Source organism: Zophobas morio, unplaced genomic scaffold (genome assembly GCF_036711695.1).
Source record: "Zophobas morio isolate AGI-343-1 ecotype UQ-CSIRO unplaced genomic scaffold, CSIRO_AGI_Zmor_V1 ptg000030l, whole genome shotgun sequence".
NCBI classification, from domain to species: Eukaryota; Metazoa; Arthropoda; class Insecta; order Coleoptera; family Tenebrionidae; genus Zophobas; species Zophobas morio.
Window position 1 is genome coordinate 9,097,498 of NW_026972135.1, and position 26,683 is coordinate 9,124,180.

At 32.3% G+C, this 26,683-nt stretch overlaps 2 protein-coding genes across 6 annotated transcripts; one reads left to right on the forward strand and one right to left on the reverse strand.

Annotated features, from left to right (window-relative positions):
• Window positions 1–5,842: 5,842 nt before the first annotated feature.
• On the forward strand, window positions 5,843–16,139 carry LOC135138134 (hepatocyte growth factor-regulated tyrosine kinase substrate-like). Of its 5 annotated transcripts, none has more exons than XM_064068014.1 (7): window positions 5,843–5,976; window positions 6,426–6,502; window positions 7,188–7,263; window positions 7,962–8,046; window positions 8,110–8,213; window positions 9,017–9,496; window positions 15,573–16,139. In XM_064068014.1, the coding sequence occupies exons 3-7, from the start codon at window positions 7,227–7,229 to the stop codon at window positions 15,863–15,865; spliced, it is 999 nt and encodes a 332-aa protein (XP_063924084.1). In that variant the 5' UTR covers window positions 5,843–5,976; window positions 6,426–6,502; window positions 7,188–7,226; the 3' UTR covers window positions 15,866–16,139. The 5 variants fall into 5 exon arrangements, with proteins under 5 accessions (XP_063924084.1, XP_063924083.1, XP_063924085.1 ...); XM_064068013.1 differs by having other exon boundaries at window positions 7,196–7,263; XM_064068016.1 differs by lacking the exon at window positions 15,573–16,139 and adding an exon at window positions 9,542–9,892 and having other exon boundaries at window positions 5,844–5,976; window positions 7,196–7,263.
• Window positions 16,140–22,236: 6,097 nt separating this feature from the next.
• LOC135138136 (uncharacterized) lies at window positions 22,237–24,794 on the reverse strand. The gene is made up of 5 exons (XM_064068018.1): window positions 24,562–24,794; window positions 23,685–23,984; window positions 23,301–23,630; window positions 23,187–23,246; window positions 22,237–23,040 (listed from the first exon to the last, which is right to left on the reverse strand). The coding sequence occupies exons 1-5, from the start codon at window positions 24,755–24,757 to the stop codon at window positions 23,006–23,008; spliced, it is 921 nt and encodes a 306-aa protein (XP_063924088.1). The 5' UTR covers window positions 24,758–24,794; the 3' UTR covers window positions 22,237–23,005.
• Window positions 24,795–26,683: the final 1,889 nt, after the last annotated feature.

Genomic DNA, 26,683 nt, shown 5'->3' on the forward strand with positions numbered 1-26,683 from the left:
TAGTCAGTACTGAATATGATATCATATGCCTATCCGAAACATGGCTTACAAAAGATATTAACGATTGTGAGCTGTTTCCAACAGATTTCAACGTTTATCGAGGCGATCGCAATATTCCAGGAGTCAACAGAGGGGGAGGCGTTTTAATTGCTCTTAAAAACAATTTTGTGTGTGAAAGTTTAAATATGGACTCAGTTGCTAAGGTAGCTCCCAATATTGATATAGTTGGAATTAAGGTTTCTCTTCATGATGCCGCCCATTTTTACGTGATTGTGTTATATATTCCTCCGTCTGTAAATTATCAAACTCTAACAACTTTTTTCGAAACATTATCCCTATTAGATTACTTTTACAATGATAATGTAACAGTGGTAGGAGATTTTAACATTCGTGAATTTAATGACATCAACTCAAGGTCCAAATATGTTCTGTTGGTTAAAGACTATCAAGAATTATTTTCTTTTACACAACATAATAACTGTGTTAATAGTAATAACCGAACCTTAGATTTAGTATTTTCAAATAATATTGTTCAAACTGTACAGAAAGAAAAAATTCCCCTTATCGAAGAGGACGTCCATCACCCCACACTTTTAATTGACCTAAGTATCATCAACCCCGAAGTTCATGAAAATTTTGTTAGTGACATTTCATCTAAAAAATATAACTTTTAAAAAGCCGATTATCTAAAACTCTATGAGCTACTACAAAATGTTAATTGGTCATATTTAGAAAAATTTAACGATGTAAATCAAGCAACGGAAGAATTTTATAACAAATTATATAACATCCTTGATAGCACTGTCCCTTTAATTAAATCGGTTAACAAAGCTCAGTCAAATAAATATCCCCCTTGGTTTACCAAAGAAACTATTCAAAACATTCGGAAAAAAAGTTCACTTAGAAAAAAATTCAAAAAATATAATAATCAATATTTTTATGAACAATATAGCAAACTACGATCATTAATAAAAAGGCAAATTTCTGAATCGTTCAAGAAGTATATTAGCGAAACAGAGGAAAACATCAAATCCGATCCAAAAAAGTTGTGGTCGTATGTACAAACAAAAAGGAATAAATCACGTATTCCGAATAGAATAAAAAATTCACTAAACGAAGTATTTGATGGTTCTGCAGCTGTTGTTAATGCTTTTGGTGATTATTTCTCCAGCGTTTATGCTGACTCCAATTCTGATTATAAGGCTTCAGCAACTGATTTTGATTCCAATTTTGTAAATATTACCTCTTTCTCAGAAAAAGATATCTGCGATTCAATAAAAAAACTGAAAGCAAAAGTTACAGCTGGTACCGACCAAATACCTCCATTTGTTATTAAAGACTGTCGATCAGTTTTTGTCAAGCCACTCTTCATTCTCTTCAATTTGATATTAAAAAAATGCTTATTTCCAGATATATGGAAACAAGCCCGAATATGCCCTGTTTTGAAAAAAGGAGATTCTTCAATTCTAGAAAATTATAGGCCTATTTCTATCTTATCTAACTTTTCAAAAATATTCGAATCAATTCTTTACAAATATATTTACAGCTCCATCAAATATAAAATAACTGACACACAACATGGCTTTATGCAAAATAGATCAACGAATACTAATTTAGCGTGTTTTAGCCAGTTTCTCCATGAGAGTCTGGATTCTAATACTCAAGTCGATGTGATTTACACCGACTTTGCTAAGGCGTTTGACCGCATCGATCATTATGTTTTATTACACAAACTGCATTTATTTGGATTTAGTGATTCCTTAATTGAATTACTCAAATCATATTTAATCAATCGTGCTCAATCAGTAGAATATAAAAATGTTCATTCTAAATACATAATACCTAAGTCAGGAGTCCCGCAAGGTTCTAACTTGGGTCCTCTGTTGTTTCTCATATTTATTAATGATTTACCTGCAGTTATCAAATCTCAAAAACTTCTTTTCGCGGATGACTTAAAAATTTTTCGGCAAATAAATAACATAGAAGATTCTATTATCTTACAAAATGATTTAATCTCTCTTTATAATTGGTGTAGAGCTAACCTGCTGTATCTAAATATCAACAAGTGCTTGATTATGACCTTTACTAGAAAAACTAACTATATTCTATACACCTATAAGATTAATAATGTCGCACTCACTCGGAAGGAATTGGTGAAAGACCTAGGCGTCCTCTTCGATAAAGAACTGACTTTCTCTGACCACATTGATACTGTAGTAAAATCAGCTTTTCAAATGTTAGGCTTTATATATAGGAACTGTAAACATTTTGGCAGTACAGAATGTGTAAAAATTTTATATACTGCATTCGTTAGATCCAAACTCGAATATGGTTCACTAATTTGGTATCCGATCTATGACGTCCATATTAACCGCATTGAATCAGTACAAAGACACTTCCTGAAGTATTTATTTTTTAAACACAACGAGTTTTATCCACCACGTGGCTATAGTCAAACATTACTTTTGCATGAATTTGAGTGTTTATCCCTGGAAAATCGACGTGCAATACACACAATTAAATTTTTATATGATCTACTTCATAATTTTATTGACTGTCCAATACTGCTAATGAAAGTGAACATTAATGTTACTAGGCTTAGTGCAAGGCATCTACAAACCTTTTATTTAAACAAGCCAAGAACCAACATGCTCAAAAAATCCCCAATTAACATATTATGTAGTAACACAAATTTGTACTGCAGCAATTTCGATGTGTTTTTCGATAGCTTTAGTAGTATTAAACGGCTTCTGTGCAATAACTTCGGTAGCTGACTTATTAAAGTTCTATTATTATTCTATATGTATAGCTATATTCTATCTAAATTTTAATTGTATAGCATAAACTAAGTAATACCAAACCTAATTTAAGATAAGTTTACCGCTTGTTCTATCGAATATTTATATCTTTATGTCTGTTGTTTATTCTGTTATTTATGTGTACTTTTATTTACTTAATTTAAATTGTGCCATTTAGTAACATCTAATTTTAGTCTAAAATATTTCTCTATATTTAGCATGTTTATTAACTTTTTCCTGTATTTGGGTTAATCCTGTTGGAAAATAAACTATTATTATTATTATTATTATTATTATTATTAAGAATACACGAATCATAGTTTTAGGCGTTCGAGTGCAACGCTACTAGCAGACTCTAGGGCAGATTTAATAGTTGTAAAGAGACACGGTCTGGAAGGATACATAAAGGAGTCTCCGAATAATAAAATCGAGATTTAGATTTTAAATTATTGAGTTTATCTTTTATGTTTTAACCTCGTAGTATCGTGCAACGACACGGATGATTATTGCTTTGGTTTTCCGAACGTCGACGTCCTTCAAATTAATCATTGCAAGCGAAGCAGGTCTTTTATTGTAAATATGTATTGTAGTTGTGTGTACTTATAACTTAATATCAATTAATTTGATGTTACTTATTTAATAATCTTACCTGTATTTTTAGTGGAATAAAACTTTACAGCTGCATCAGCTTGTCGAGTGAAAAATTGTGTAAATATTACCTTAGTAGACTATAAATGAATGACGTCACTACAAACATATTTAAATTTAAAGCGGTTGTCACTATAACAGCCAACAAGACAACGTGCTTCTTTGACCGAAAACGAACCCCTATTAAAGAAATAGAACTCTACGACTCGGCACCAATTATGTTATCAATTCTTATAATTTTATATTGTTTTGTTGTGCTACGTGAGCATAGACAAGATCATGAAAAGTTCAGCACAGGTAAACAGGCAGACAGAAGCGAGCGAGCACTTTTTTCATATTCTAGAGGTCATGACACGTCGAGAAAATATGAAAGTGATAAGTCGCCCGATGGACTCTTAAGGAGTGTTCATTTTATTAAACGGACACCTTTAAAGTAACGCCAATTTTCTAATTTTTAAGCTAAATTATTCTAGTTTTTGTATATGAAAGCTTTAAATTATATCTATTAAATGCCATTTTTGTTTTCAAAATAACGTTATTTCTTTTTAAAATGAAGCGAATCGCCATTGGGGCAAGAAAATTATTTTTGCAAAAGTGATGCTACGAAAAATTTCCGTTGGGGGAACTGGCTAAAATAACTAAATGTTCAAAATCAGCAGTGTTCCAAATAATCAAAAAGTTTGGGGAGTTTAATACTTTAGAAGATTTGCTCAAATCCAGACCGAGAAAAGGCCCGCTTAACGAAAATATTGAGAAAAACATCATTAAGCTGCTAAAATTAACGAAATGTATGTCTGTGCGGGAAATACCGAAGAAGCAAGGTATTACCGTAGGTACTGTACAAAATATAAAGACTCAGAATAACAGTAGAACGTATTAAAGCAAAAAATCCCAAAAAGAAGCGAAAAGCAGCGCATACAGTTTCAAAAAAAAAGCGGGAAATTATAAACAATTTTGGTCAGGAACAAAAATCGTTGTGTTTTGATGGACAACGAAACGAAGGTTAAAATGGATTGCAATACACTACCCGGCTCCCAGTTTTATAATGCAGTCGTAGGGGAAGATGTCCTCGATGACATGAAAACAAAAAAAATTGAAAAGTTTGGGAAAAAAGTCTTAGTGTGGCAAGCCATTTGTTTCTGTGGGTTAAAAAGTTTTAGTTTTTTTTTTTACGATTGGAACAATTGGGGGCGATGATTACAGGAAAGAATGTATAAAAACGCGATTATCGCCTGTTTATCGCAAACATCATAACCCTCCATCGTTTTGGCCAGATTTGGCTTTGGTTCACTATGCTGGTGCCACTCAGGAGCTTCTTAATGCCAATAATGTACAGTTTTTAAAAAAGGAAGATAAACCACCCAACTGTCCTGAGCTTCGTCCACTTGAGCGATAATAGGCAAATATGAAAGCAGTGTTAAGAAAGGATGGCCGAACAACATCATGACTTGGAGAATTTAAAAAAATGTGGCCTCCTGCTACGAAGAAAATCACAAACAAACCTGTGCAAAGAGTGATTCGCGGTATTCGCGCAATAGTTAGAAAATTTGATAGTTTCTGAATATAATTGATTAGAGAATAAGAATAATTGTTTCATATAACATTGTTAAACATGTTTATAAAAAAAAAATTAAATTAGCCCAAAGTACTCGAATTAGTAGCAATTTTTCAGTGTCCGCTTTATAAAATGAACATTCCTTATTATACTTCTTTACCTCTAGTTCGAGAAAAATCTTCTAGTTCTTATCAGATATGACGAGTTATACTGTTATGTTAATACTTTATTTATAAAAAAATATGTGGTAAAACAATCACAATGGCAGTCTCCCAAATTGTTACAGTCGACGTTTTTGTAACAATCTTATCCTGAGGCAACCAGTGCACATTTTTGAGTTACACACATCTACAACAAACTGAATATTAAAAATATGTGAGGTAGGTGTTTGGTAGGTATTAGTTTTATCAATATGTTCACATGTTAAACACATTTCGTATCACTTTACAGGAAATTCCACAAGTCGACAGTCATTGGGAGATGACATTAAAGAATTAATAATTTTAACTACAAAAACCAATCTAAATATTGTAAATATTGAGACAGATATGGGTGCAGCAAATCAGGCGATGTGGAAATATTTTGGCATTGAATCTATAGAAAAATTGTTCTTCAAAATTTCATTTCTAATCCAGCTGATGAATCAAAAAACATATATATTTCATGGCAGATCCTTCTCATATTAACAGAAATATTAGGTCTCCATTAGTAAATAACAAAATTATGGTAATTCTGGACGAGTTTGTTAATAAATAAAAAAAAAATAAAAAACTTAGCAAATAATAACGTCATCTTTTTATCAGTTAAAACAAATATTTTTAAAATAAAATGTATGATAACCGTAAAACTAAAATATTTAGCAAGAAACTAAATACATTGTCCTATTTAAAGTTCAAAAGTTTACTTTAAAACATTATTCCCAATGTAGTATCTAACGCAAGACGACAGGGGACAGACGACAGACGAACAAAAACTGTAAGTTTATTTTTGCATATTCTAGAACCCACGACATGTAGAGAAAACATTAAAATAGCTATTCATCTAATGAATCCCATTACAAAACAAAAATTTAAGTATACTGCAAGCAGTAAAAAAATTACACTTTATCCTGACAGTATACAGGGTGATTCAGCCTAAATGACGCCGCCATTAAAAAATTTTTGATACTTTCCATAAATTAAGATCATGTCCGTTTTCTAGGTGTTGGCAAAATGAATATCTTGGCATTTTTGGAAATAATTTTCAGCTGCTCAGAATTGACAGTCGCAAAGAATACAATATTTGGAATCATGATATTTGTTAAGTTTTACTATGTTTTAAGGAACAGAAAAAAATGTATTTTGGGGTGCCTATTCGTCATTTACGCTGATTCAGCCTGTATTTTTTCGGATTTTCGTATTTTGATAATAATATTAAATTATTAGGTCTATTAAATCCAGCTTTACAAAATCGGATTTAAGGAACACGGTTAAATAGAATTAAGAAAAGAATCTCATGAAGGGTAAGTACACGTATTTTTAGTTCCCGAGCGTAAACTAAAGAAATGTTATAAATTTTAGCGAATGACTGCCTTCACGTTTACTCGCAGTTTCATAACCCCTATAGAGTACGAAAAAATAGGTCTCGCGTTTCCGTCTGTCTGTCTGGTAAAAGGCTAACCAAAATTTGTCCAGTCATCTCCACAAACAATTTTATTACGTCAGCTTTCTTTAGCAAAGAATATTCAAAATTTATTAAATAATATACTCCTCTAATTGTGGTTTATGGATCAACCTTAACTCGGTTTACTGTTAAAATTTTTATTATTTAATTCTTCCTATGTTATTTTTGAAAATTTCAGTGCCATTTACTCAGCAAAATGTGGAGCTGACGTCATCAATTTGTTGAGGGGGATAATTGGACAATGTTGGTTAGCGTTTTACCATCAACACGATATCTCTAACAGACGTATAATATTTGAAAACAATCAATCTAGTAGTTTCGGAGATTATCTATCTAATAATAATCAACACAGACGACAGACAGACGGAAACGGTAGATCTATTGTTTCATATTTTACCGATCATGAAACGTGAAGAAACCATGAAAGTAGTCTTTCGGCGACTAGATCCTATTACAATATGTACTTCCTTAGTTCATGTTCGATTAGTAAAAAATCTGCTGATGTGATGCCACTTCAAATATAGTTTTCCAGATTTTGTGGTAACTAGGCAATAAAATTTGAAATGTTTCGAGCTGAAGACAGTTCTAATAATCTTTTGGGTAAGACACAATCTAAGATGCGATCAACAAAAATTGTCCTCTAGTTAGCACGACATAGCGAGTCGAAGCCAAAAATCTGCGACCAAAAGAAAATTTCTTTCTCCTAAATTGAGTGGTCAAACAGCACAGTAGCTCACTCAAGTATCACAATTAAACTTTTCCAGTGGGGTATCGTGAATTTTTGGAATAGGAATACCATCAGAGTTAAAATATTAAATACAAACCAAATTAAAGTAATGAAGTTTCGTAAATATAAAACAAAGTGAACACACAACGAAACACAACCGGACACAAATAACCAGACACCTATCTGGTTTACGTACGGTACCTAATCCATATATCTGACGTACGTCTTTGTAAAAGTTCTTCTTTCGCAATTTTTTTACTAATGGGTGTGATGTTTCCTGTCCGAGACAACTCTATATTACATGCAAGATATTTCTTGGGAGCTTTTATTATGAATCTTTTATCTTGTTTTCAACAGTTGCAAACGGCCGTTTCAGAATATGTGCTGATTATATTGACAACAATACTGGCAATTATGTTACACTTAATTCACCTTTACAACAACCGATTGTGTTACCCCTTCAGAATTAGAAGTTTCTGAACAACCTAATTATCCAGTGTCAACTAGGATATTTGTTGATAGCGCCTTATAACTCTAACCCCAAAAATATTTTTATTTAATTTGTTGTAAGATGAAGCCACCCACCCTACAGTAAATGGACCAGACTGGGATAGAATTCTACAATTATGTGATTTAGTTGTGGAAAATGATGTTAAGTACGATAAATTTGACATTTTAAACATTATATAGACTATTTGTAAGTTCTACGTATATTACAGTCCGAAATATGCGATGAAGGCTATAGAGGCAAACCTTCTTTTACGAAATGAATATACCAATTTGCAGACTCTTTGCATCCTGGACTCTATGGTTAAAAATTGTGGTAAGTATTACAATAATATTTATTTATATTGTACAATGTATTTATAAAGAGTAACAAAATGCAGTGTGTTCTATCTGAAAAACTGGAACATCAACATTATAAGTTACAATTATAAAATTATATATTAGACTTTTTTATTAAGAATCAATTTTATTCATATCGCAAATAAAGTATTTTTGTTTGTCCATCCATAAACTATTACCACACAGTTCTCAAAACAATCGCTAGTGCAACTGTTTCGATGCTTTATTGCTCTCAACTGGATCTTTTAAATAAATTTTATATTTTTTTTAACTGAAAATGTAATAAATTTCCAAGTATGTACTGTATGACATTGTAATCAGAATTTAATGGTCTATGAAAATACATTAAAAAATACACGTTACAGTTTGAAGAAATATAGCTTTGCACTGCGACGACGCCACCATACATATATTTTCAAAATTATTAATGATTTACTAAACTAAGCTCACCCCTTCACACTAAAAACAATGGCGTTTACAGAATTTCAATATCTCTATCCGTTCTCAAGTTAATAAAGCGCAGAATTTTATCTGAGCCACCATGTATAAAACACAAAGTGACGTTTCTGCCACCAAATTTTGTCTGCGACTTTACCTATGATTATAAATTATGACAACGAGGCGGAAAAATTCAGGAAATTCCAAAACCAATTTGATATATAAAAAAAACCTTTTAAAAAATTATGGCAATATTGGTAATCTGGTCACTGCAGTACATTTCTGTGGCAAATTTTTTTAAGAGTTAAATTTTAATTAATCAAATATTTATTCTATTTACAGGAGAAACATTTCACGCAGAATTAGCTAATTCAATCTACGCCATTTTGTACAAGCTTAGCAACACTACAACTCCCGAAAGCGTTTTTCAAAGAATTTTCACACTGATAAAAACCTGGAGTACCACTTTCGTGGACAATCCTAAATATGTCGTCTTCAGAGATCTCGCCTGTTTGCTGGAATCCGATGATTTCGATGTACCGGGAAGTAATTTCGATAATTCTGCAGCAGAGACATTTGCTTTAACGAGCGCCTGCACATTGTGTGAAAATTATGTCTGCGAAACCTGTAGCCAGCGTCATACTTCAACTGACAATTATGTTACACTTGATCCACCTTCAGAAGAGATTGTATTACCTCCAGAATTAGAACGACACTTTGACTCCACGGATGAGTTGTCTGAAGCATTAGAAGTACAGTTGGCAATGGCTATCAGTGCATCAGAGATCGACAGTAGACGAGGAATAGCCCAAATGCCCAGAAGTAAGTTTTGTAATGCAAGAACTTTTATTTATTATTTTACTACAGTCTCAGTTCAGCTAGCATAACTCGCCATTGATTCTACGACAACTGGTCGCAAACAATTGATCGCGCGACAATTGATCGCAAGCAACTCGTCGCAGCACAATTGGTCGCACGCGACAATTGATCGCGGCGACAATTGATCGCAGCGACAATTGATCGCACGTAAATTGATCGCAGCGACAATAGATCGTACGTAAATTTATCGCAGCGTCAATTGATCGCAAGGTAAAATTCATCGGGAAGTATTTTCTTTCATTAAAACTAAATATTTTGTATCCTGAATTTGAAGTTGCAATAAATTTAGCAATCAGGTAAGGTGTAAATATCGAATTAAAAACAATTTTATTGTAGTTAAGTCACGATGTTTGCAGTTGCACTTTAAAAATTAAAAAATAGGAGCGTAAACCACTTGTTACATAAGACTTTTTATTAATACTTGTTACTATTTATATCGTTGCTTATTTTAGATTATAGGAACTAGCTTCATTATAATAAGTACTCAACAAAAAAAAAAGTGTTTATTGTTCTTAACTAGATTTATTATACAATTATTTAAAAAAAAACATAGGTATATTTTTTACAAATTTATATGCTTAATTGAATGTTGTGCGAAATGGCTCTAACATAGTCAATAACTGTATATTTTTCATAATTATCACTAATGGTTTTAACACGTTGTGTTAAATCTTTATAAGATTTCTTCTGCTGAACTTTATAGTTGCCAGCCAAAATTTGTTGAATTTTTAATTCATTTAATGACTGAAAGTCTTTTTCAAACACTTAATAAATTTCCATACATCGGGATGCACGGAATTTACCAATGACCGAAAACTATTATGCCAACCTTCAATAGCGTTATTCGTTTTTGGTAAATCATTCTCGACGCAGTTTCTACAATTCCACATAGAGATTGAAAATTGTGGAGTTCGCCTGCGTCCTCTTCTGTCTAAAACACCCAACCATGTCGTTTCGAAATATGTCAGAAGTGGCTGCAAAATAGTTTCATTCTTGCAGAAAAAATCAGTCGCTAGCAACTGGTCATATGCTGATGTTACTGCATCTTCTGGAAAAAATGCTAGCGCCACCAAACTTTTTACATTTAACGCAAAATCTGCGTCAGTGACATATCTCTGTTGCAGTCCACATCTTTGAATGTGTTTCCAAAAGGATTGCGTGAAATGGAAAAAACAACCCTGAACTTTGGTTTCGCCAAATTCCTGGTGGATTGCGTTTACTGCGGACTTTTCGAAGTCAACCAATATGGACGTTGGGTTTAATCCATCTTGTAATGATTTCAATGCTTGGAACATTTTAGTATATGTTTGCTGCGTCTTGTTTGGCAACAAAGCATATACGGCAGGTATCACATTGTTCAAATGTACACAATGAATTGTGTACATTTGTACAAAAATTTGGGGAACTGTTTTAAATGTACCATCAGCGTACCAGTTTTTGCTCTTTAACAACAATTGTAGGTTTTGCTTCGTCGAAAAAATAATGATTCTTTCTTCACTTGGCCCGCTGTCAAAAAGTAGAAAGTCTTCTTTGTCCGTAGTCTTAGAGTATTCATCTGGAATAATCAACGATTGTAAGTCTTTAGGTGTCGGTGGTACACATTCTTCCCTACGTCGACTTCGTTGCACTGTCCTTTTTAGACACGATGCACTGGGCATTTGACCAGCTATTGCAGTGGTGAAATTACTCGAAACTGAAGCTAGTACATCTTGTGTGCTTAATTCAACGCGTTTTGACATCATTTTTAGTTGTGTTACAGCTTTTTTGGCGTCAATTTTAATGGCATCCCCAACGTGATTATGTGCGGTATACTTAAGTATTTCTTCTCCAGAAGTATGAACACGGCCTGACAAGAAAAGAAAGATTTATTAAAGTAAGTTGTTACAAAATTTAATGAGTGGCTGCGTGTTGTAACGAAACAGCCGCGTATTGGTCGACGTGAATTACCATTTAGGTTGTGATTTATAAAATATCATTATTGATTACATATGTTCAAATAACCCAACAAAACGAATAAATATTTACCTTTACACTTCCGTTTCGAATATTCACTACATTTCCATATAGTTTTTTCTTCAGTTTCTCGTTCTTGTATGTGAACGTGTCCTTCAAACACCAACATTTTTTTATTTCTTTCACTCATCACAAATTGTAAAGGCATGGTGACTTAATTTCTTTGCAGACTACACGGTAAATAAAAAATTTAACCTGATAGTTGTCCCTTCTAAACACTGGAAGTGGTAGGGGAAGAAAACTACCCTCATTGGTTCATTACAGCATGGCACAATTTTGGATTTTCTCAAAATTTTGCTTGTAAATTATGAATTTTTATTATTTTTGAGCATCTGTAAATTTGCATCTATAGGTATCATGTTTTTTCGTAACAGAAATGAAGTCAATTTTTATTTTTTATTGTAAAAATGTGTTAAATTTAAAGAGTGTTCGTTGCAAATCAAATTGACTGCCCATATTGTGTACTAAAATACCTTACCTTTATATATATCACCAAACAATAAAATTTATGAACTAATAGTACATTTAGAGTATCTATATGCTACGAATGTAAATTCCACTGGACGGATATAATACTTATTTTAATGCCCTGTAAATTGCAGCGGATCGTTTACAGAGTTCGTGAAAGGTTTACGTGTATTGTAAATATATATTGCAAAAACTTTTGTTAGAGCGTCAATGGTAAGAATAATTTTATGTGTTTATATTTTTTATTTTAGATCTAAGAGCCGTTTTCGGCTCTTAGATCTAAAAAAAAGAAGAAATAATACATTCGCAGCTTCTCATGAGTGACCCTGCTACGGGTTGCTACCTGATTTTATTATTCCCCGCACTTTGCATCCTACAAAAATTTACAACATGGGCTGGAGAAAATTAAAGCACTAGATCCGCTACATCCGGTAGATTAGGCAAATAATCCTGAGTGAATAGTCGGCCTTCCAAGTGAAACACCCCTCAATAAACTTTTCAAACTTTCCAAAAAAAAATTAGTCACGCCATTGCGAATAACCACCACTCAGTGGCGTCGTCATCCCGATTTTTTCTACTTTTTAACGGTATTCATTGTTTGTAGCACTTGTTACTCATGATCTATTGATTTATTTAAATATGTTAAATGGTTTTAATTAATAGATAATATAAATCTGTTATGTGGGTTGTTTTATTTAACAATTTTTCTTTCATGAGTCGCTTAAAAAAAAACTGTACGCCACTGTCATCGGCAGTCCTATCTGGGTAATGAGGGGTACTGCTTATGACACTTTACCGGTTTGGCTCGAAACCATCATTCTAAATCTGGCACTTCCTCCAGTACTGTAACCGTATTCGAGATACACCCACATAAATTTTTATGGGACCAATCACTCAAAAAGCGGTGCTCCTGAAACCACAACCATAAATTATGAAAACGGCTTGACAGGTCATTTTATACAGACCCGTGTTCAGGTTGAGTTGAAAGTTTTACCTGATTTCGGTAATGAAATTGTTTACTCAAATACCAAAACGTACTTTGGGTAGATTTGAATTGGTCTTCATTTCAATAACTGATTTCACGTCTTACTTGTCGGTCGTTATATTTGAGTGTCTGTTCCAGTGTTTTTATGCTTTAAAAACCCGCTAGAGTTAATATGGAGTGACTTAAAAAAGAAATATTAGAAAATATAATAATAATTCAGAAAGTTCTCCCGCTGTAGTAAATCTCATTAGACAACAATCAGAACTCATATCTTCTGAAAAATGGCAGAATTGTATTCGGCCCATTTTAAAAGTTGAATCAACATTTGTAGGTAAATACACGGCCTAACGAAATTATAATTTCAATAAATAACTACTCATCTGAGTCTGAAAGTGACTTATAATATAATCTTATAAATATTATTTAACTAATACAATTTGTCTATTATTTCACCTTATTTTTTTAACAGAGTACGGCCCTGAAAAATTCTACTGGAACGTGCCGATATCTGGTCGCATAGGGTGTTAAAAGCAATAAATTACTGTTGCAATTGTCCAGAGGTTTCGCTCATTATCTGTCATAAAGTTTTATGTGGGTGTATCTCGAATGAAATTTGTATATTTAAAATATTAAAATTTCCGTGACAGAACACTATTAGTCGACCTCTTACCTCTATTTTTTTTTATGTGACCAAAATCACCAACATGAAGTATCAAAAATTACTACTAGTACGAGCTAATAACTACAGAAAAAAAAAGTGAAATAAAAAAATGTATCTGTATCTGCGCCATTAATTTTGTATCTAGATACAGATATTTTGTGCTTAAATTCGATTTTATCTAGATACAGACAGACTAGATAGCCAAAAATTTATCTAGATACTTTATTTAGATACAAGTATCTAGATATTTCCCAACACTGCTGACATGTAATAATTTGTATGTATATTATTGTTATTCTTTTACAGCATTTTAAATAAAAAATCTAAAAACTTTTCTGCACTTATTTTTATTCGTAAAACATTGAACAATAATCAGAAATTTGTAATGACACCAGACAATATTCTCGAGCCACTCATTGAATGATTTCCTTGAATTTCCTTTCAGAATACGTACCTCAACTTGGTACCATGCTGTGAGGATTATAGGGGATTATTAGTTGCGAGGTAAGAAATGTGGGTTCCAGCAATCCGAAAATGAGCGTTAAAAAAAATTCTAAATGAAAAATATATTTGGTTTTATCATGATTATTAGATAATCCAGAACTAATTTGTAGTGACCAAAAAAATGTTCTGCAAAGAATGCAGTAAACTCCAAAAATAATTCTTATTATATAGGTAGATTCAAATTTCTTTGCATCAAATTTATAAAAAAAATATAATACTCAATTTTTTAAACTATCTAACGTAATAAAATGATACTTTTTCACTTAAAACTGTAATGAGATCTCTTTCACGATGTCATTGATTTTGATAAGTCTATAAATTTTTATCATCAGTAAACAATAAAATATTAACGCTTATAAATAGTTTTGTTTGTTATAAAAATTGAAATTAAAAAAAAGAAACGGAACCTTGAAACATTTTAATGATCAATTATAATTATTGCTAAACCACCGAAGAAGTACATTTTGAACATTTGATGTCACTGTATGCAACAGTACTTGGACTTTAATTAATACATATAGATAGTTATTGTTGTCTTTTTTTACATTTTTATCTTCCATGATAAAATGCAATGTGTATTCCTGTTGTGATGATTTTGATACTTTTTTAGAAATAATGAAATTTTTGAGAATATAGCACTTTATTTTATTTTCCTCATTCATAACAATTACTTATTTTCTCTATAAACGCTATCATTCTTCGCGTGCGATCAATTGTCGCATGCGACCAGTTGTACTTGCGACGAATTGTGTTGCGATGAATTGTGACTGCGACCAGTTGTCATTGCGACCAGTTGTCGCTGCGACCAATTGACGCTGCGATCAGTTGTTTGCGATCAATTGTCGCGCGACGAATTGTGCGCGACGAATTGACGCGGTACCCCATCAGCCCCGCCTGAGAGGCTAATTTTGGACGAAAGTTTTAGAACCCACACAAGGAACCCACAACAAAACCTTCCTAGGAACCAACCTAAATTTCGTAATAAACGAAGAGTTAACTTTTATTTATTACTTTACTACAATCTCAGTTCAGCTACAATAATTCTTAATACTAGGAAAAATTACACGTCTTCGAAATAGATGAAAGTTTATAATTCGCCTTCAGAATACGTGAAATTTATACGTCGCACTAATCTGCACTATTGCTATTGCAAGGCGATTTTGAAGTTGGTGGATTGCATTATTTGGGTAGTTAATGCCAACCTAAAAGGGACAATGAGAGTTTTTGTTATCACGTGTAGAATACCCTTTTCAATTATATTAGTATTCTTACTCTCACAACTAATCACTATGAGGCCAATTTCAAGTTAATTTAGCGACGTCGCAAAACGGGGTTGCTACACTGATGTCGTTAAGTTAATTTGAAATTAGCCCCTTAATGTATTACAGATACAACTGCCCGTCCACTGCCGGACTCGTACAATGAACCTCTAAGTTTGGACCAAGCTTCTGGAAAAACGTTTCCAGCAGATCCCAGAAGTGGACCACGGCAAAACCCTCCTCCGAAATCTGCAACCAAAGTTTGTGTTATTTGTCTAGAAAACGAAGCTCAAAACGCATTTATTCCATGTGGTCACAAAGTGATCTGCAAAAATTGCACATCTAGTGTCAAGTCTAGGAATCCCAAAAAATGCGTACTTTGCAGAAAACCTTGGAAAAAAATACTCACAATATATGAATAATGTAATAACTTACTTTATTGTGTTTATTGTTAATTAGTAATAATATTAATACGTACTCGTATAAACAAATGTAACACAAGATATTAAAACGCGTAGTCATTTTTTGTTGTACTAACTGTCGAAATTATAATTGTAGTTTTTGTTTAATTTATTTATTTCTCGTTATTGAGTGTATGATGAGGCCACAATTTTACGAGTAAAACATATTACTTGACATTTGCTATAATTTAATTTCACTAAGTTATCCTTACACCACAATGAGAGAGAATCTAAGTCACTTTGCAGTAAAAACATATCGTTACTATCCCTAATAGTTTTAAATATTTTGAAATCATCAGCGAACAGGCTAAAATTACATTTGAGTATATTAGACACATCATTTATATAAATAGGAAAGAGCAAAGGCCCGAGAATTGACCCTTGTGGTACTTGTTTATCTAAAAGTCCTATAAAATGTTTCCTTATCTTATGTTTCATGTGTATTTGCTAAAATAATTGCACAAATTAAACAATTTTAATAGTTGTATCGTAAATCAAATGTGTCAAGTGTTTTCCAGTTACATGATTGATGAAGTTTGATAAAGGTCTTGTAGGAATTTCCATGTTTCAAATTTAGCTTATCATACAGAAACTGAATACATACCTTATCAACTGATAGATCTTCAAATTTTGAAAATTACCGATACTGGCATTTTATTCCGTATTTCTTGTTCCACACTCACAAAGTGTTGTATAATGGACCGAGTTAAGCAAAGGTCGCCCAGAAGATGCTTAGTACATACATTATACGAATTTATTCTTGTATGCTAAACCTCTGCCCAAGCTCGAATCTTTGGAAAATAAAAGTTCTTCGTTTAAACTTATCCAACAAATTATTTCAAAAGTGATCCTTACACGGTAAATAAATTTAATAATATAACATATTTTTCAATGACAGGACTAAGAAAAAATAAACCTAGTAATAAATTCTATTGACCAACACATTAATACAGCTTTAGTTTAAATGCTTATGTCTATAATCACAGTCACAGATTATTCTAAGAATTAACTTATTGATACTAGAATTAGAAAATAAATACTCCTATAAAAAATACATATATTTCAATTATATAGTCACCCTTACGCAAACTTATATGTGCAATCACTTGACATATCATTACAAAATTGTTGATATATGGAAAAAGAATACCACAATTATGTACAATTTCTATAAAAATTTGCCTTCATAACCTAAAACGTATCACATATACCTGTTCCATATAAAAAAATTAGTACAAATTTTTTTAAATAGAATTCCCTCGACCATAAATTACAGTACAGCTTGTTAGCAAAATGATAATATTTAATGTTTCGAATTTATCTTTTTTTTTTAATCATAACACCAATAGATTAAAATTAATACAGGGTTTCTATAAATGATTATAGAGTCGCAGTGCGTCATGTAAACGTGCATTTACCTGTCCATCTATTATCATTTACGAACCCCACTGGCACATGTGTTGAATTTTCTAAAATCCAGTTCACCCCATTTCTAGGGTTTAAATTAAACTTTTTCCAAGGACTGCATTCTTTGGAATTAGCAATTGCAACACTAGCAATTTCCACAATCATCCACATTGTTAGAATGCTGCACAAAAATTGAATTGTGATCATCCCAAGAAAATGTGCGAGAATTTTCAAAATTCTCTATAAGTTTGGAATAAAACTGAATTTTACAACTGATCATGATTACCTATAAATCAGTATATTTATATTTATAAAACAACAAGATAATATTTTATTGACAATTTCGCAAGTCCCCGCCTTGCCATGGATGTCAGCAACCGGGATAGGTATTTAAATCTGATAATAGATTGCACATCTATAATTACAGATCTATTGCGCTCCTTTTTCTAAAATATTTGAATGTATCGTATCCAAAGCTATGTACGCCCGTATGTTGCCTATGATTAGTGTTAATCAACACGGAACCTAACCTAATGGAATTTACCCAATTTGTTTCTTCAGCACTAGACAATCGCCAGCAAGTGGACGCTGTATACACATACCTCACAAAAGCGTTTGACAGAGTGCATCATTGTGTATTGTTGAAGAAATTGGAACAATATGGCTTTTGTGATGCAATGGGTGACCTAATGAAATCATTTATGTTTAGTCGATATCAATTTGTTGAATGTAGTGGTTGCAAATCAGATTTATTTCATGCCAAGAGCGGTGTGACACAAGGGTCCACTCTTGGACATCTGCTTTTCTTGATATATTACAACGATGTTGTAGACAATTTAAACTGTAGTGTATGTATTCTAGCTGATGATCTCAAAATGGCGCGTATCATTAGTTCATTCGATGATTGTTTAGTCTTGCAAGATAGCTTAGATTCATTGGTCTCTTGGTGTGATTTAAATAGGCTAAGAGCTAAACAAGATGAAATGTAAAAAAATAACCTTTTCCAGAAAATCTGAGCCTATATTGTACAACTACAATATTAAGGGACTCCCTCTCACTAATTGCAATGAAATACTGGACTTGGGTATAACTAACTTTCATTCCGCATATTGAACGTATAACATCTTTAGCATTAAGATTTCTTAGATTTATTGTCAGAAACACTAAACTCTTCACAAATGTAGAATGTATCAAAAGGTTATTTTATACTCTTGTTCGTTCATGGTTGGAATATGGTTGTGTAATTTGGTCCCCATATCATCAATGCCACATTTTTATGCCTTGGAAAGAGTTCTCAGGAGGTTTATTAAATATTTATACTTTAAAATGTTTGGGGTTTACCCGGTAACACACTGTGGCCCACAAGATCTTTTACAGCAGACTAATGAGCACTCTCTTGAAAGCAGAATAAATTTAGCTTCTCTAATCTTTATTCAAACATTGTTACATGGCCGTTTCGAGAGTACCAACTTATTGTCGCAAATTAATATTTTAATACCGCGTGTACGTGGCAAGTCGGTATCTTCACACATTTCAATTTATTATTCCCAATACGTACCATCACTTTAACTCACCGTTCGACCAATTTTTCGACAATGGTTGGTATGAATAAAACTGAATGCTCATACTCGAAATACGAAGTATCTACTCGAATATCAAATCAAAATGTTTCTAGTTTTTCTAGATGATGGTACCTACTGAAGTAGAAGAGTTGATGCTCAAGTAGCATCTCGATACAACAAAAAAAGGAAAACAGTGACAGTGTTCAACCATCAAGGCAAAAATCGAGTCACCAAAATATAAGTTAGTATGGGGTAAACAACTTGAGATGGAAATCTCTATGGCCAGTGTTAGAAAAAAGCACTGCACAATTTATGCATAATTAAAAATTAATTACCTGAAAAATTCTCCTAATATGTTCTTCAAACTGAATACACCTTTTGACGACGTTCCACGTTCATGAAAGTGGCCATGTTTAGTCAAAATTCACTCTTCCAACGATCTTACTCGTTTTCTAAGCTGCTTTACAGACAGCTTAGTTGTTTGCCACGCCGATGCTCATTTTTAGATTAAATGCTCACAAAACGCGTAGATGCTCAAAACACCAAAAAGCCTAGAGTATTTACCGTTGTCGATGACGAGAACAAGAACACACGTTATTTACAATTATACTGAATGAATAAAGACCTGAGACCGAAGAACGTGCTACACAACAGATTTTTTATTAATTACAAGCGTAACAAATGCACTGTACAGGCGGTGGAAAAAAATACGTTCTCTAAATTTCCTAAACTGATAGCTGAATTCTTAGATACAGTTACCAGATTCTGCTCTATACACAAGACATTGCTTCCGCCGCTCCTCGGCGTCATTTTTAGTTGACAGCGGTGGAGACCTACTAACTTGACTCACATTGGATGGAAGTTCTCTACTATTGAGGAGGGTTACGTGGAGGAATCATTGACCAAAAAAATACAAGTTTCTAAGAAGATTTTTTCTTGAATTGATGAAGCGGAGGCAAATACTTAAAAATACACTCATTACAAGCGAAGCCAGTACTACTAGTAACATTAACCTCCCAAAATTGAATGATTTAGAGTGTAACAATCGTATCAATATGGGTTCCTTCCAAAACTGTAACGTTAATATTTACTTGTGCAGCAAAAATATGTAGCATTAATAGTACCTATGTAATGTACCCAGGTATTAAATACCTGTTGTTTATAAGTGGCTACCTGTCTTTTATATGAAGCGAAAGTTAAATATTTTTGACTCCCTAAATAATTTTCAAAGGTAACTGTCTTCTTCTTTTTTTTAATTATTCTTATTAAAAATAATTTATTTTGCCGCTTCGATCACTTTTAATTTTAGCTTTTTTTTGTTATCGCGAGATAAGAACCAGACGGAGTTTATCTTTGGTTGGCATCTCGTGAATCCATCGATGATTCAGTGTTGTTGTTTTGGATTTCCAGAACGTCGAAATTCTTCAAATAATCATTTGAAGATAATCTTTTATTGTCATAAAACGAGTACAATCAATTTACGAAATAATTTCCCAATTTTTCGGTCATTTCCTTTCATCGACAAATATGTAGGATAATTAATTTACATAGGTTAATGTACTTATGCTAAATTATTTTGATTCTAATAGGTAAGTTGATGTTACTTATTTAATAACCTTAGGTACCTGAATTTTTAAGACGATATCTAAAAGTTTCCATTCGCATCAGCTTTTTCACCTTAAATGAAATTTTAAAATACATAGTTATAATGCGATAATATTTATTCAAATTTTGAAATTGTCGCACATTCTAGGAAATCTTGTATAGTTTTGGAAATTTCATTCTACACTATAAAATTTTACGACGATAACGAGGCGGACAGTAGTACAATGGTAAGAAATATTTATGGCTCACACCAGTTCACTAGAATTTGTCTGAGAACATTTGGCAGGTAGTTGTACTCATAAAATAATGGTCATTTCCGTTCATAAGTAACGATGGTCCCTGCCCAGACCTGGATTATTCTGGTTTCTAACATCTGGGCATTACCGGCACGCGACAACTTCAGTAGTAAATATCTCTTACTATTTTACTACTGTCCGTCTCGTTATTGCCAATAAAATTTTATAGGGTACAATGAAATTTCCAAAACTATAAAACGTTATTTTATGTTATGTTTCCTAAATCATGAGTATTTGCTAAAAACATTACACAAATCCAAGAATTTAAATAGTTGTGTCATAACAGATGAAATCAAATATGTCAAGTGTTTTCCAATCATAACTTTAATGATTCATAATTTTAACAAAAATCTTATAGGAACTTCCATGTTTCAAATTCAACTGAATACATAAAGTACCCTGTTATCTGATTATTATTCTGGTTTGTTCCTTCTGGTTGATAGATCTTCAAATTTTGAAAATTACCAATAGTGGTATTATATTCCGTATTTTTTGTTCCACACTTACAACTTATCCAACAAATTATTTCAGAAGTGATACCCACATGACAACTAAATTTAATTTAATTTAACATAATATATTGGTATATAAACAGACATATTTTCCAATGAAAGGACTAAGAAAATATATACATATATAGTGAACCAAGAGTTATAAGGTTATATGGCCATCATAAAATCATCCCATTGTGTCGAAGTTAAGTTGTTTACAATAGAAAAGGTTTTAGGGTCGTAAATAACGTGTCCACTGCAGCTCGACCGGCTCTTGTGGTTTCGTTCAGGGGCGGCTTTCACTAAATATGAAAATCCACCACTCCACTATTTCTTTACTACCTGCAGCCGCTGAGGGTTCCGAAATAACCACTCGCTTTGAAAGCCGACCCTGTTAAATATGAGCAAGAAATGTTTAGAAGATGATTTATTGCCAACCGGTAAGCTTAGTGCGAACCACACAAAGGGGGTATTTATTTGCGGTCAACTACTTTTATGATGGCCATATAACCTTATAGGTCTTGGTTCACTATACACTTAGTAATAAGTTCTAGTGACCAACACATTAATACAGCTTTATTTTAGATGCTAATTTCTGTAATCTTAACATTACAGATTATTCTAAGAATTAACGTAATGATCCTAGAATTTAAAAAAATAAATATAAAAAATATATGTATTTCAATAATATAATTACCCTTACCCAAACTCATATGTGCAATCACTTGACATGTCGGCACAAAACTATTGACATATGGAAAATAAATACAACAAAATTTGCGTTCATAACCTAAAACCTGCCATACATAACAATTACATATAAAAAAATTTGTCCAAATTTGTTTAAATAGAACTTCCCTAGTCCCTAAATTACAGTACAGCTTGTTAGAAAAACGATAATATTTAATTTTTGCGAGTTTATTTAATTTTTGCGAGTTTATTATTTTTTTTTAATTATAACACCTATAAATTAAAATAAACATCTGCATGTAATGTTAAAGTAAATGTATAGAAGCATGCTATGCGTTTGTTTAAAGTGAGTTTTTCCGTTGCAAAAGTCTGTGATAAGGTCATCAATGGATAAATTTAGATTAACGATTTATTATGCTTACCTCGACACGTTTGCAAGATTCTGCAACTCTGTAGTTTCAAAGTTAAATTGTAAAATGCTGTTTAAAGATCAACACAGACAAGCGATGACGACATATAGACAGACAGACTTCCACATATTGTTTTATTCACATTCATCCTAGCGTGGTTCCAGAGTAGTTTTCAATATATTAACTACAAGTTTGGTGTTTCCAACGTAATTAAATTAACTTTTTCATCGAAGGTACTTATGAAAACTGATGATATTGGCAGTACCTAATCCTTTGGACTTGACAAGATTCCATAGAATAAATGTGAATAAACTGTATTCAATTCTTTCATAATTTTGCCATCTTTCAATCATTCATAAAGGTAAGCTACCTTTGTATTAGTGTAATTCAGAACGTCTCTGTTTTCTAACATACATACAACAATTGACAACAATCGGTCTAGTAGTTTCGGAAATTATGTGTCTAATAAAATTCGAGACAGGTAGACGGAAAAGGAAGACTTATTTTTTCATACTTCAGCATCGTGAAACGTCGCAAAAACGTTGGTAGTCTCTGTTTCAGGTTACACTCGGGGAGAACAAAACGTTTTAAATATTCAGGTAGTCGCCGACACGTTCGATTCAAAAATTCTTAAAAGACTTCAAAAAACAGACAGTACCAAAATTCCAATGCAAACTAAAAAAAGGTAATCATAAATTTATCAAGATTGTACAGAGAATAAAGAAATTATTTTATCACAACTGAAAATATGAAGAATTCAAGAATATAGTTTTTCAGTTTATAGAATAGTAGAATTTGTTTTAAAATAAATGACAACTTACCTTGGATAGTGTATATGGGTGAAACGCGTTGTGCGGGACCATTTATTTGCTGTTTGTAATCTATCAAAATATTTGTTATAACTATAACCCAGAGAAAAATAGAAAAAAGGTTACCGTTTTTGATTTTGCACAAATGTATATCAAGACCCCAAAATTTGTTGTCATTCATCAAGTTTGTAAGCGAATTATTCACAGATATCATAAAGTTGATTTTTGCAGATTTCGAATTATTTAACGTAATTTCATTCTGTTTCCATGACTGGCTCCAAAGAAAAGTTTCGTTGTTAGCACCTGTGATATTAATTGACTTGTTACCATAAAACACATGTAAGATGCATTCTTTGCAGAGAAAACTGTATACGGCTAATGAGTTCCATTCTTCTTGTTCTGGAATTTTCAGAGGCCAAAGATTATTCGTATTGTTGTTGGCCCACAATACCTCATCTGATATTACATTTAATTATTGTTATTCAGATATAAAAATATAAATTCACTTACAATTTTGTATTTTCCATTCCGTGGTTTGTGAAGTCTTAATAACGATTTGAATGGGAGTCAGATCTGCCTTAGTGCGCATTAATTGATTATTGTGCGTATAATAAATTCTTTCATGTATGACTACTACAGAAAAATTTTGCCATGTGCCTGTATGGTTGAAACAACGTACTTTATAATAGTCTAAGCTTTCTCCGTCATCAGCAAAAAATTCCACATCCAGTACAACTGCACAATTTATAGATACTGACGCAGAAGTTATATTTTCGAAGCGTTGATAACTAGTGTGAAAAATCTCAAAACCTACAACATTAACAAGACAATTAACTATAACCTGAATGTCATGATTTTGATATGCTGTTTTATCACCACATGTTCACTAAAAAAAATTACTTGAAGTTGTGGATAAAGTGAATCAGATGTTGTATTTACTTTAGATTTTAAGTCAACTGTATTTGATAATTAAGGGTATTTCCACTTTTGTGAACAACTAATATTTACTAAATTAGTAGAGCTACGAGAGTAGAAATACTTTGGGACGAAGTGATAATAAACCTACTGCGATTTTTTTTAAACCCTTCCACTGCTCAAAAGTTATAGAAATTTGGAACAACGTGGCAACCGTGCTTTCAAAGCCTAAGAAGAAGTCAATCAGAATATGCAAAAACATATAGAGTACTCCAACTGAAAAAACTAAGTGTATGGTCCTCAAAGAGCCATACAATGACTTTCTCTATTTCTAATAATAATAATAATTAATGAGAATATTGTCAATATTGAAGTTGTCTGTCATTCTTTCATGTGCCTCTAGCTAAGCATAATCTCATTATTATTATTACTATTTTTTCTGCCATCTTCGAATATTGTGGTTTGAATTTACCTGTCCATCTATCATCAATTACGGACCCCACTGGAACATGTTTTGAATTTTCTAAAATCCAGTTCTCGCCAGCCGTAAGTTCTGAATTAAAATTTTCACAAGAAATGGTTTTCTTGGTTTTAACACTTGCAACACTCGTAGTTTTCATAATCAACCACATTGTTACAATGTTACACAAAAATGTACCCACGGTCATCACAAGAATGTCCGGGAATTTTCAAAATTCTTGCGATTCTTTCCAAATTGAGATTAAAACTAATAAAAAATAAAACTGTCAATGATTATCTACAAATGATAAGACAAGTAAGTTAGTAACCTAGTTTAAATAAGTTCTCCAATACAAAGGGACCACTCTATACACAACCCACAACGCTCCCAAAATAATCCTATGCTTTTGAAAAAACGGACAGCATTATAAAATACATGGGCAACTAGATAATCTTGTTGGATTAGATAAGCAGAACTTTTCTCTTTTCCGAAGTAGATATGTCCAATACATGCTGGCAATAACAGTAATGTATTCCCAAATTTTAGGGAAAATGGGATGGGCCGTTCCTAATTTCATCAACTAATTTCACTCGTTCATTAATTTTTTTGAGTCAATAAGACAAGTAATTCTAAAAAATAATATTGCATTGATAAACAACAACATTGAGAGGGGCTAAATAGATAAATTTTGATTTTGTATACTTAACATAAAAACCAAATTATATAAAATTTAAATAACATTTAAATGTAACTGTTGGAGATGATGTTCGTTGGGATGACTACACAAATTTTGGTTAGCGTTTTACTGTCTACTCTACATTTCAAACATACATATAAAATTTGGCAACAATTGGTCCAGTAGTTTCGCAGATTATTATCTTTCGAATACAAATTGTACTCTGGGGGTCAGGATACATCGAGAAAACAGGAAAATAGCCAGTCGTCCAATGAGGGTTAGAGATTAAAGTTGTACAGTTCTTTGATTAGCTTATTTTGAACTATAGAAAGTGTTGTAAACTTGTTAGCCTCTTTTTAGACTTTAAAACCACAGTTTATTTTTGAAATATTAATGCGACGTTATCACGTTACCCCAGTTTTCTTGATTTTTACTTCCCGAGCGTAAGCAAAGGAAGTATTGTAATCGAAACAACATTTTACAATTTAATTTTAAATCTGCAAAACCGAATGGTGCAGACAGTTTACAATTAGGATGAGCATGATAAATTTTTAATCAAAATATATTTATTTATCAACTCCAAAAAGTTGATGACGTCACCTCAAAATTTTCCTGAAAAAATGCTATCTTAAATGTGTAAAGAATGATGAGCCTATAGGTACTGGTGATTTACCACTGCCAGTGAGTATAGATGTTAAATAACATCTGCCACTGCATTAATATTTTTAAGATTTGCTTATACGGAGTGTTTGAAAAAAACTAATGATTGGGTCAATTAATTTTTTTGATTAAATCAAGAACTGCAAAACTGAATACTTTGAATTCTTGCAGACGTGTTTGTCTTAATTTACAAGTACTATACAGAGTGTTCCTTTTATCTGTTCTCGCCTGACAATTGTTTTTAGCAACGCAAGGGTTCACAAAAGAAATTGCAATAATGTTCGCCCCAAAATTTTGAGACGACGCCATCAATTTTTTGGAGGGGATAAGCAAATATGTTTGGATTTAATAATTTATCATGCTTGTCATAACTTTAAAATAACTAATTAAATTGCAAAATGTTGTTTTCAAATTTTTATTTTTTCCCAAAAATTTGGAAGTTTCGAGTAAAAATTCCACACGGAGTCACAATCTAAATGTGAAAGCCTATATTTTTTTATACAATTTAAAACCCATTTACTATGTACAAGTTTACGTCACCACATTTTGGTGGGGATGATTAGACAAAGTTTGGTTAGCGTTTTACCATCTACATGATATTCACAATACACATGTAAAATTTGACAATGATCGGCCTAGTAGTTTCGGAGACACAGACGGAAACGGGGGACCTATTTTTATACTCTAGGTGTCGAAAAAACGTAAAAGTAGAGAGACGATCGACGGACTCGATTACAATACTTCCTTCACTTACACTCGGGAAACAAAAAAGCACACTGAGATGTAACAATAAAATAG

Bases quoted from the DNA above. Each gene is read 5' to 3' on its own strand.
- LOC135138134 (XM_064068014.1), top strand. From the start codon at position 7,227: ATGTTTCGAGCTGAAGACAGTTCTAATAATCTTTTGG. The intron at 7,264-7,961 runs GTAAGACACAAT...ATTTGTTGTAAG, and splicing joins CAGTTCTAATAATCTTTTGG to ATGAAGCCACCCACCCTACA. The intron at 8,214-9,016 runs GTAAGTATTACA...TTCTATTTACAG, and splicing joins CTCTATGGTTAAAAATTGTG to GAGAAACATTTCACGCAGAA.
- LOC135138136 (XM_064068018.1), bottom strand. From the start codon at position 24,757: ATGACCGTGGGTACATTTTTGTGTAACATTGTAACAATGTGGTTGATT. The intron at 23,985-24,561 runs GTAAATTCAAAC...TTAATGTTGTAG, and splicing joins AATTGATGATAGATGGACAG to GTTTTGAGATTTTTCACACT. The intron at 23,247-23,300 runs GTAACCTTTTTT...ATATTTTGATAG, and splicing joins TTTGTGCAAAATCAAAAACG to ATTACAAACAGCAAATAAAT.